This window comes from Eretmochelys imbricata, chromosome 10 (assembly GCF_965152235.1).
Source record: "Eretmochelys imbricata isolate rEreImb1 chromosome 10, rEreImb1.hap1, whole genome shotgun sequence".
Taxonomy (NCBI): Eukaryota; Metazoa; Chordata; order Testudines; family Cheloniidae; genus Eretmochelys; species Eretmochelys imbricata.
In genome coordinates this window covers 76,089,313-76,100,792 of record NC_135581.1, presented here as the reverse complement: position 1 = coordinate 76,100,792, position 11,480 = coordinate 76,089,313, and the positions used below count along the sequence as shown (strand labels likewise).

Sequence of the window (11,480 nt, the reverse complement as noted above, 5' to 3'; positions counted from 1 at the left end):
GCTGGGCTGGACGAGGCGCGGGGCAGGTTTGCAGCGCGCACGCACGGGGTTCAGTTGTGTTGGGCTTTTCGTGCCATGGGGAAGCAGCAGCCAGGAGGGATGCGAGCCGGGGAGCAGCCGCCGCTGCCGCAAGAGGAGGAGGAGTGCTGAGCTCCTCCGCTCGCCCCGCTGCCGCCTTGTGTGTGTCCCCCGGATTTTTTTGTGTTGTTTTTGTTTTGTTTTTTGGGGAGGGGGGAAAGGAGCCGGTGGCAGCAGCGCTGAGAGGAGGAAGAGGGGGAAGCCTTTTCATTCATTTTTTTATTATTATTGTTCCGCGTGTGTAGGGTCTTCAGCCCCCTGGACTTACTGGTTTTTGCCTGGGGTCGGGGGGAGCTTGCAAGGGGGGGGGGCATCCCTTTGCAGCAGCCTGCGCTTAGGGGAATAATCTCCCGGCTCGGGAAGCTGTATTTCCTCCTCCCTCCTAAGATTGCTTTGGATCCCCCCCCTTCTTTTTTTTTTTTTTTTTTTTTTTTTTTGCGCGTGTGTTTGCTGCGCCTGTGTGGTGTTTGAAAATGGAGGCTGAAGATACGGGCTGCCAGCCCCAATGTGCTTCGTGCGTGCTACTTCTGTGCACATTGTATCCCTGCAGGCAGCGCTGAGGGGGGAGTGTTGCTTCGCCCTTTCTGGGGGCGCACCAGCCCAGCGTTTCCATTGTTGGCCGTGGGTGGCTTCCTCCGGAAGAACAGCAGCTAGGGAAATAATAATAATAATAATATATATAAAAAAAAAACCTTCCAATTTTCAGACCCAGAGGGGTGGTTTTTTGTGTGGGAGGAGGAGGAGGTCATTTCCCCCTCCTTCCCTCGGTCTCCCCCCACCCTCCCAATTTATAGTTCTTGTGTGTGAGTGGAGGGGGAGAGGTTTGGACTTTTTTCTTTTTCTTTTTCTTTTTTTTTTTTTTTGGGAAAGGGGGATTTTGTCCATAATTAAAAAAAAAAGGAATGAAGTCTGGCGCTGGAGGAGGGTCCCTGACCTTATTCTGGGGGTTTCTGCTCTTCTTTGCCACACTTTGTCTGTGGCCAACAAATGGAGAAAGTGAGTATTTTGCGTCTCGTTTAACATGGGGGAGAGGGGCGCTTGTTTTGCACTGCGGTGACTTTTGAGTTTCAGGGGCTGCTTGTGTTTCCCCCTGGTTGAATCTGCTCCTTAAGCACATTTAATACCCTGAGTTCAGGCTGCTCTTTTCTCTCTCCTCACTTGGAGTGGATGGCTTTGATATTCCTTAATGTAACCAGGGTTTAGACACTTTCCCGTGTCTGAGGAGTAATAGTTCCAATTGCTTCTCCCCAACCCCCTAATCTTTTCACCTACTGTGTTCATTCCTTAAAGCCTCTCCAGATTTCCCCCCAATATGCTGATGTTAAACTCCCAAGACTGTAAAGTGCCAATTAAACATCGAAAGGCCCAGGAATACGTGCTTCCAGCGTTTAGAAGGGAACATTGACTTTAATCACTGGATGCCTTTTTTTAAAATCCAGTTTTAATACCTTCTAATTGAAAGGATTTCTGTAAATAAGCAGGTTGTGTTTTTTGTTTTTGTTTTGCAAAGTGTGGCAGCCTCTTTTTGGGATGCACAGATGTAAAAGGATTATATGTCAGCATACAAAGATCACCGATCTAATATATATTTTATATAGATCTATACAACTTGGGTGGGTGGGGGGAAACACACAAATGTATTGATGATTGGAAGGATTAGAAACTTAAAGATGAAGAAATCAAATTAGAAGCTGTTTTTATACCTAGAACTGAAGTTCTGCGGTTGATTCTTTTAAAAGAGCACGAGTTGTTTTCTTCTCTGTGTGTGTGTAAATTCTGCCTTGTTGAATAACGTGGTTCAGTGTGTGTGTGCACGCTCTGCAAATGGTTAAGTCTCCAGTGCATAAAGATGTCTGGTGTGGATTCTTGCTGCTGTTTATCTTTTCGGAATCGCAGTGTCTGTCCGTGTTGTTTGGGAGTTGCAAAATCCCCGACTTTTGTTTTTGTACATTTCAAACCTGTGATTATATTCTCTGCCCGCCCCCTTTGGTTGCAGGGGAAAATAGAAGGGGAGTGGGGATGGTGGGAGCTGAAATTGACTAGATAGCAATGATCAGCATATTAATCGGTGCAGATAATCAATTTTCTTCTGTTTTATTAGTTTGGATTGCTGGCCCCTAAAATTACGGGTTACTTTGCCCCCATTTTTGGCGGGGGGGAGAAAAGATTGGGGGTGTTGTTAAATGAAAATAAAAAATGCCTTTTTGTTTCAACCATTTTAACATTGTGCTCAATCTCCCTCCTGTCTTTGTGTTTGTGTAGACAGGAGGTTTCCTTAATGCTAGATCTGTTCCTACTAGCTGAATGGTTTAACTTTTTTAAACGCTCTAACCATTGATGAACGTAACCAGTTTTTACTTTTGAAAAGGTGTGCGGAGAAGAGAGTGCATTTCATCCATTAAAATATGAGGAAAGAATTCCTGAAACTTAAGAAACAAACACATACACATGCATCCAATGAAGTGAGCTGTAGCTCACGAAAGCTTATGCTCAAATAAATGTTAGTCTCTAAGGTGCCACAAGTACTCCTTTTCTTTTTGCGGATACAGACTAACACGGCTGCTACTCTGAAACACATACAGGGAAACCTCTAAGTAGTTGTTTTACGTTGGAAAATAAGTTCTTTGGATGTACCGGCAATTAAACCAGTTGTAAAAATGTTTCGGGCAAGGCTAGGGTAGATGGAATTTGTGAGGCATGTTGAGTAATATTGTATTTCGTTAGACAGTGAATGCCAATTAACTCCTTAAAAGTCAGGGCACAACTTGGCTTTTAATGTTGTAATGCTTGAGCCAGCAAGGGCTGGGAGAGTTTTCTTTTTCGGATAAGTCGAATCTTTTAGCTAGAATTGCTTTCCAGAGAGGAGATTAATCCTTAGGGTTGAAAACTAAAATCCCAGAGCTTGCTATTTTTGGTTGTTGGTGGTGTATGCTGGTGTCTAGAAGAATCAAGGTAAACGATGATTAATAGGTTTCAGAGTAGCAGCCCTGTTAGTTTGTATTCACAAAAAGAAAAGGAGTACTTGTGGCACCTTAGAGATGATTAATAATAAATGTAAAAAATTAAACTTTTATTCCATCAGTTTAAGAGTACATTGGACCAATGTTCTTAAATTATTTTTTACCAAGTCCAGAGCATCTGCAATGGTTGAGAGGAGAAATGCTCTCTTAACAGAGGCAACAATAATACATTGGATTTTATTTTTCAGTCTTTTGAAATGTTTGTATTTGGACCATCTAGCTAAAATGACTCAGTTAATAAATCTCACATGAAATACTTGTATTTTGAGGAAGATCCAGGCATTTCAATGTGACAAAATAAGATGAGAAGCTTGTCTTAGCTGAATACTGCCTCTAATTACGTTGACTTTGTAGTTTGCAGTTTAATAGCCTTTGTTTTCATGAGTTATTACTGAAAGAACTTTACTATTCGGGGGAAAAAATGACCCCCAGACAGATGTTTTGCATCACTTTGTATTCTTTCCTCTCCCCACAGTAGAGGAAGGAAGATTTATCTTATTTTTATTTGTTGTTCATATATAATGTCATAGCTAAAAGGCACTTCCATTTCTGGTCAAACAAGCAAGGCATTCCTAAATAGGAGTACACAGGAGTTACAACAGGAAGAAAAAAAATTCCTAATACTTAATAAATCAGTAAGAGATGAGATTTAATGACCAAAAAAAAAATCTTTAAAATGCAAGTACTTTAAAAGGAAAAGATGTTCACAGTATACCAACGTTTTGTCAAAAGAGCAAAGAAATCCATTCCTGAGAAACTTTGCATGCAGGTGAGGTAGCTCATGTGGTATGTAAGATGGCCAGGTGTTGGGGGAGACCCTTTAAACCTTGAGGCAGGTTTAAGATGCACATTAAACTCAGAATGTCCTTTTTTTTTTTTTTTTTTTTCTGTGTAAGATCACAGTATTGAGCATATTGAAATTTGGCTTTTGTTTCCTTACCTTAGGTATTAATGGAAGGAAAAAGCTGAAAGGGGTGCCTTAAAATACTAGACACCCAGAATAAAAATACCATTAGTATGGTACCTGGTGTAATGCTACTTTGGACCCATGACTATGTCAATGAATCTGCTTATCTTGGCTTTGAGCATTACCCCATATGTAGAGCTTACACTTTGTTTCAAATGTTTATTAACAGTAGTACATGCTGGTATCTTAGATCCATATTTCAGGATGCATAGTAAAAAAATCCTTATGAATGTAGTCAGTGTACGTGTGTAGCATGAACATCAGTATCTCCTAATATGCTTGGTGATAGGAGTATATAGTTAGTTGAGTGAGTTACATAATTCTTTGGGCAATTTAGATACTGAATATGAAATGTTTCAGTCTTAAAGGAATTAATGTTAATCAGGTACACTGGAAATAAGAGAGAGAGGGAATATTTAGAGGTTATCAATAAATGATTAGGATTAGAGTCCATCGGAAGAAACAGTGAGGTAATCAATGCTAACCCCAACAACAAGTGTAAAGGCACATGTTAAATCATTCTAATACAAGAATCAGGACATAGGGGTGTATGAATCATTAGCTAAAAGGGTTAGGAAATGGTGGTGGTTGTGTTAATATGAAGCAGGATGTGTTAAAAGGACAGAACATAGGAACTGTTATGGAATGAGGATGCATAGTAGCTGGTTTAATTGTAGAACCAGTATTTTGGGGGAGAAAAATGTTTTTCTTCCTGTAAAGTAAAGGAAGTCCAACTAAAGAGTTTGACTAAATAACGAATGACAAAAATATTGTTAGAAGTGGAGGAGGAGAATAGGCTGAAGTGAAGAATAAAATTAACTGGTTTTAGCTTGAGTGAAACAGAAGAAATTAGTTTTTTGTTAATGGAGGAATAGTGTGGATTCTATAAACAAGTGAAAGTCGAACATGTAATTCTAATAACATTCAATCCTTGTTAAAACTAATGTTAGAATGACTCTGAAATGTGAGTCTAATAATTTGGTTTTGCCTTTGTCAGCCCACTCGATTTCTTTCCTTAAAGCCTATATGTTTAAAGTTTTCACAAGAAGAAAAACCTGCTAGTTTTACGTTTCTTTACACTCTTAAAAGAAAAGGAGTACTTGTGGCACTTTAGAGACTAACAAATTTATTTGAGCATAAGCTTTCGTTGAGCTACAGCTCACTTCACGAAAGCTTATGCCCAAATAAATTTGTTAGTCCCTAAGGTGCCACAAGTACTCCTTTTCTTTTTGTGGATACAGACTAACACGGCTGCTACTCTGAAACCTTTACACTGTTAAATGGCTAGTTTAGATCCATGTGCTTTACTTGCAGTGTAGTTAAATGGTTTCAAATGTTTTTTTTTGTTTGTTTTTTGGCTCTACTAAATTTTCATTTAAGAATATACTCTTCTGCTTAATAAAAGGTTGTCTCTGATTTAATGATTAAAATACAATACTATATTTTTAGGGATATACGTTATTGGACTGAAGTTGTAATTGTGATTTTAAAACTATATTAGCATGAATTAAGAACTTTTTTTTTCGATCAGTTTTTTATGCTTCTTCAGTAGACTCCAATTTTACTGGTGGTCATTGGAAGTTTTCATTTGGTGAGTTGAGAGAAGACAGTTAATGGATTAAAATGATGAGTAATATTGTATGCAGTTTTTCCTGTTCACAAATGGTATAAACTGTCTAGTGACCCCTCCTGGTCTTACATTTTAGGAGGCACAAATACTGTGTGAAAACAAACTATTCTTTACACTTCACTTCATGATCTTTCATGAAACACAACTTTCTTTTAACCTGTTTAGATGGTCATGTGTGATGTATGCATCAGGGTAATTTACAGACTAAATTGAATAAATGATGTAAAGCAATAAAAAATATTCCCCAAAAAGTCTGTAATAAATTTACTGAGCAAAAAATAGAAATTAGTTTGTGCCTATTTCCTCTGTACCTTGTCACACAATGTTGAATTTCATCAATAAGATGCTAGAGATATTAATTTTATCTCTTTCTGTAATATTAAGATGTCACCTAAACTGAGGAAGCACTGCAGACCTTTGAAACCATCCCTTAAATGTTGGTTTATTAACCTTAATAAATAATCTTACTTTAATTTTAGTATACATCTCTCATATTTGAAAACACTTTATGGTCTTACCTAATAACAGCTGGCTTACTGTAAAATTCAGCAGTGGCAAGTGCAATTTTGTTTTGAAAAATGTGATGACTGTATCCCTAAATTTAAAAAATGACTTGTGCTGTATTGTAGTAAGTTGTGTCTCAAGTGTTTTGAGCAATGGTTAAAGTTGTTTGCAAGTACGTGATTTCAGTTTATTACAGGTCTTTCTAACAAAGATTGGACTTAGTCTCATCACTATCTGTGAAACCTTAGAGTTTCTCAAAAAGAAAAGGAGTACTTGTGGCACCTTAGAGACTAACAAATTTATTTGAGCATAAGCTTTCGTGAGCTACAGCTCACTTGCATCCGATGAAGTGAGCTATAGCTCACGAAAGCTTATGCTCAAATAAATTTGTTAGTCTCTAAGGTGCCACAAGTACTCCTTTTCTTTTTGCAAATACAGAGTAATACGGCTGCTACTCTGAAACCTTAGAGTTTCTGTTACCATTCCTGTTTCACAGAACACTTGGAACGCAATGATGATTTTGAAGGGAAGGAGTGATTTTGCTGTTTTGCTGTGTTTGACATGAATAATTTTCTTATTACTCTAAGGTGTGTAGACAGCCTTTCTTTGTGTGTAGTAGGTTACTTGGATTGGTTTTTGTGAACTATGAACCATTTTTAAAAAGGAAGTTTCCAAAACCTTTTATTGCACAAAAGCAGAAATCAACTAACAATAGTTCATAAGAAGACACATGTGTGGTTTTTAGCTAACTTGCTTTGATACTGTTTTCTTAGCCAAGTTGCAGCAGGTGCTATCTGAGTTCAAGATCGGAACAAATTTCATAGTTCTATGTATTCTGTATATCCAAAGTGTCTGGGGCACAGTTTGAAGACAGGCAGATGAATAACAACATAGGTGTATAATATGAATGAACATTTTGTATGCTCTTCAAATGGACTATAAATTTATCAACTCCTCAAAAGTCATAAACAGACTAAAAAGTTGTTCAAGTCAGGGCGGCTAATTTTTTGGAAAGGTTTTCAAAAGGAAAGTTCAGTAATTTATTGATTTATTAGGGAGATAAATCTCTTACCAAAAGCTGGTGGTGGTGGTTTAGATTTTGTTCAGTCTTTTACAGATGGTTTAATTAACCTTCACAAATACTAAATCTAAGCAACCCTTCTAGATCTTAGTTAAATCAATGATTAATTTCTTAAACTACAAGGTGCAAGCAACTTTTAGAGTACAAATAGAAGGCTATGTAAAACTTGTTAGTATGCTGAAAGCAAAAATTGACATAAATATATATATAATCTGTATTTTATAGGTATATTTACAAAAGAGAACATATCAGTTTGCTTTTGGCAAAACTGTTAAGAAGTCCTAATGTTCAAGCCTTGATATTAATCTAAATAGTAACTGTTTTGATTTTTTAAAAAGATCAAACTACCCTGTTAAGTGATAGTGCCTTTCTTGTTTGGCTTGACATTAAGTACATCAGTATGCATCATTGTGTCTCCATGACTTTCAGGCTAGTTTTGTTGAAGACTTCCAGCATGTTTAATATCTATGAATTTTTCACACATCCACCCAGTAAGCCCCTTACCCCTGATTGATGCAGTATTATCATACTTGAGCAGAAATGCAGGGATAAATAAGCTTTGAAAGTGCTGCAAAAATACTGTCTTGCAGGAACATGGTATAATTTTACTACACATTTTAATATAACTTATTTCTTTAATTAGAGGAATAAACTGGTTAACATTTTTCTTTGCCGACAAGTTTGTGTTTTAAGTACCACATTTATAGACACTGTATTGTTCAGACTTCTTTGAATAAAGGTGCATGCTTTCTGCAAAATGGGGAGAAGCTCTTTTCTATCAGAGAATTAACATAAGCTGCTGTTATATTTCTGTGCTGTAACTGCGGATGAAATAAGTAAAGACTTTGTCTTTATGTCTTATCTATTTTTTTTGCTACTGCAGAAATTAATGCTGGTAATAGTTTAGTTTTGTAAAAAAAACTTGGTTTTGGATGAGTTCATCTCCCACATGATGCTGACAAAATGAATATTTTTTTATTGAAATAGCTCTGTGACGGGTCAGGGAGTGCGTTATCTGCAAACCTGTTATTGGTGCCATTACATGCTATAAAGATAGCTCTGTTTACTTAGAAGTGTGAATATCCGCTCTGATCAGAGCACTCTCTCTTAGGGTTTTTTAAAAAAAATTCTTGGGATACTGTACTACTTTATTTTGGAAAGAAGGAAAAAATGTGTGTGTCAAACCTGTGGAAGCATATAGATCATATAAGGGGCTCTTCTAATTCTGGAGATAAATGTGTGACTGTGTTTTTCCTTTAATTGGTGTTGTGCTGACTTGCCTGATTTTCTCCAACCACACCTTCCATTATTTGAATAATTTAGTTATTAAATGGAAGTTTGTGTAACTTCTCAGCTTTTCATGCTTAAGCAAATACTCCAATGTTTTCAGGAACAAGGGAGGATTTTTGAAGTTCAGGTGCTGGAAGTGTTCAGAGCATGATCTGAAATAGTCCCAAGTATCCCCTTGTTCCTTGGAATTCAAACTGTATCAGCACAGTCTGTTTGAATCAGATGTACTGTACCTGCTCTTAAGTTTATAAGCTAGGTTTATACAAATTACTTTTTAAATTTTTCATGATACTGTATTACAAAAATATGACAGTTTTAAAACAAATGGCTTTATAGTAAGAGAGAACATCCATAAATTAGAGCAAAGATGATGCATTTTTCTAAGTATTGTTTGTTTCAGATGCTATTGTAATATACCAGGTATAACTGGTGGGCATGCAAGTTGGAATTAGCAGAGAGTATGAAGTATGTTTTCATTGTTATATTCAAGATTTGTTCTGTTTCGACACTTTACTTGTAAAGGGCAAAGTATCAGACAGGGTAATGAGCTCAGGCTCAACACATGATTAAAATTAGTCATACACAAACCATATTGGAAAACGTTAATTAAGTGTGTATGGGGGTGCTGTACATAGAACAATGTGCAGGAGCAGCAGGATATCTCAGTAGCTCTGTGTTGTGATAAGGTATTGTGGAGGTAGCTTTGTTACCTTAATTCTGTGTGTTCCTTGTTAGTTTGTGTTGCTGTGTTTTGTGATATCTTGTTGGTAAAACATCTGTTTCCTCATATGTATGGTAGACCATTACATCTAGTTAACTTCTAGACCGGAGTGGGCAAACTACGGCCAAGCGGCTGCATCCGGCCCTCCAGATGTTTTAATTCGTCCCTCAAGCTCCCGCTGGGGAGCAGGGTCGGGGGCTGGCCCCACTCTGTGCAACTCCTGGAAGCAGTGGCATGTCCCAAAACTGGCTCCTACACGTAGGGGCAGCCAGGGGGAGCCGCACACTACCCCCACCCCAAGTGACGGGGCAGCGTGCACTGCCTGGCTGCGCCTCTGCATAGGAGCCGGGGGCGGGGGGGGGGCATGCTGCTGGTTCTGGGAGCTGCTTGAGGTAAGCGCCGCCTGGAGCCTGCCTCCCTGCCCCAGCCCTGATCCCCTCTTGCCCTCAGTCCCAGCCCAGAGCACCCTCCTGCACCCCCAGCTGGAGCCCTCCCCCCCCAATTTTGTGAATATTCATGGCCCGCCATACAATTTCTATACCAAGATGTGGCCTTCGGGCCAAAAAGTTTGCCCACCCCGTTCTAGACCCTGCTGAAACTTGGATGGACCCTGATATAGGGCTTAAGTCTCCTCATTAGTGATAGTAGGAACAGGTGATAGGTGTGTCTACGGAATTTAAACTTCTGATTAAAAAAGGGCAGAGGGCTTGTTTCTGGCACTTGTGGTATCAAAAACAACTTTCCCAAACATGATCTGATTCAGTGCTGTTTTTGTGGCATGTAGGGACAGGTGCCTCATTATTTCTTTATTAGGGATACTTTGAAATTAACACCTTTCTAATCTGTTTCACTTTAGCTATTCAGAAACCAATGGGCAGCGATGAAACTGGCAAGAATCAAATCAGTTTCACTTTGGGAAAGCTATTTATAGGGAGGAAGAGATGGAAATGGTGTGGCAACCCCTGACCACAAAATAGCTAGGAGATGTTATGGAAATGGGGAGGGCCTTCTAGATGCCCTCTGTTTTCTCTCTTGATCACTGGATGTGGCATTTCCCCCCCTACTGTTTCCCCCAAGTGTTGACCCATAGTTAAATACACATCATTGCCTAATGTACCTAAATTTCCATTGGGATTAGATCCATTCCCAAAATGCCACTTTTTGGTTAAGAGGATGCAGAGAGAGACTTTTGATTTGTAGTTTTTAGCAAAAGACTCTACTTTACTACCAGAAACCCAGTTTAGGAGCAGAACATTCTTCAGTGCACTCCTACCCAGTCAGGTACCTCAGTGTCATTCTCCTCTCCAGCAGATGGGAGTCTTCCAGAATTTTGATGATATCCCTCCTCTTGACCAGGAGAATTTTTGGCTGTTCTCCAGTTGTTTCCGGTTTCTAGCAGGTGGAAGCAGCCTGTGGTTCTGTATTAGTTTGTAGTTAAACTCCCCCCCCCCCTCAGTTTCTGGTGGCTGAGAATTTTTTTCTGAACGTTGCTGCTTTTTTTTTTTTTTAATTGCTTCCCTGCAATATCCAGTCTCCCAGGAGAAACTGAGGAAAGGGGCCTCCCAGCAGTGTCAGAGGCAGATGTCATTTGCTGTTAGAAAGTGTGTTGGTGTACTTTCTTCTTTCTCCCCCTTTTGAGAGGTGCTGAGTTTGGACAGAGGGAAGCCCTGTAAGCCAGCACAGAGGAAAGTGCCAAAGGCCAGGTGGACTGCCAGTCCTATCCCTGGTAGCTAGAACTTAAAGCAGAGGTTGGCAAACTATGGCCCGCCGGCCCTTCCTGCCCAGCCTCTGAGCTCCTAGCCCGGGAAGCTAGCCCCCATCCCCTCCCCTGCTGTTCCCCCTCTCCCACAGCCTCAGCTCACTGCGCTGCTGGCTGGGGTTGTGAGCTCTTGCTGGGCAGCGCAGTTGCAGAGCCGTGGCCTGACCCAGCGCTCTGTGCTGCGCGGTGGAGTGGCTGGCTCCAGCCGGGCGGCACGGCTGTAGCACCGGTAGCCACCAGTGCTCTAGCAACGCGGTGGCGGGGGGGTGGATGGAGGGCAGGGGAGTTAGAGGCAGTGGGGTCAGGGGCATGGATAGAGGTCGAGGTGGTCAGAGGGTGGGGAACGGGGGTTGAATGGGGGAGGGGTCCCGCGGGGGGCAGTCAGGAAGGAGAGGGAGGGTTGGATGGGGTGGCGGGGGGAGTCGGGGCG

At 40.2% G+C, this 11,480-nt stretch overlaps 1 protein-coding gene across 3 annotated transcripts in view; it reads left to right on the top strand.

The window, feature by feature from the left end:
- Positions 1–619: 619 nt before the first annotated feature.
- Positions 620–11,480, top strand: part of IGF1R (insulin like growth factor 1 receptor) — a 298,422-nt gene continuing 287,561 nt past the window's right edge. For 2 of the 3 annotated variants that reach the window (XM_077829229.1, XM_077829228.1), the window contains exon 1: positions 878–1,074. In XM_077829229.1, the coding sequence (XP_077685355.1) occupies positions 981–1,074 (94 nt within the window). In that variant the 5' untranslated portion in view covers positions 878–980. Of the gene's footprint in view, positions 1,075–11,480 lie in introns of all 3 variants that reach the window. The other variant, XM_077829227.1, reaches the window with a different exon arrangement.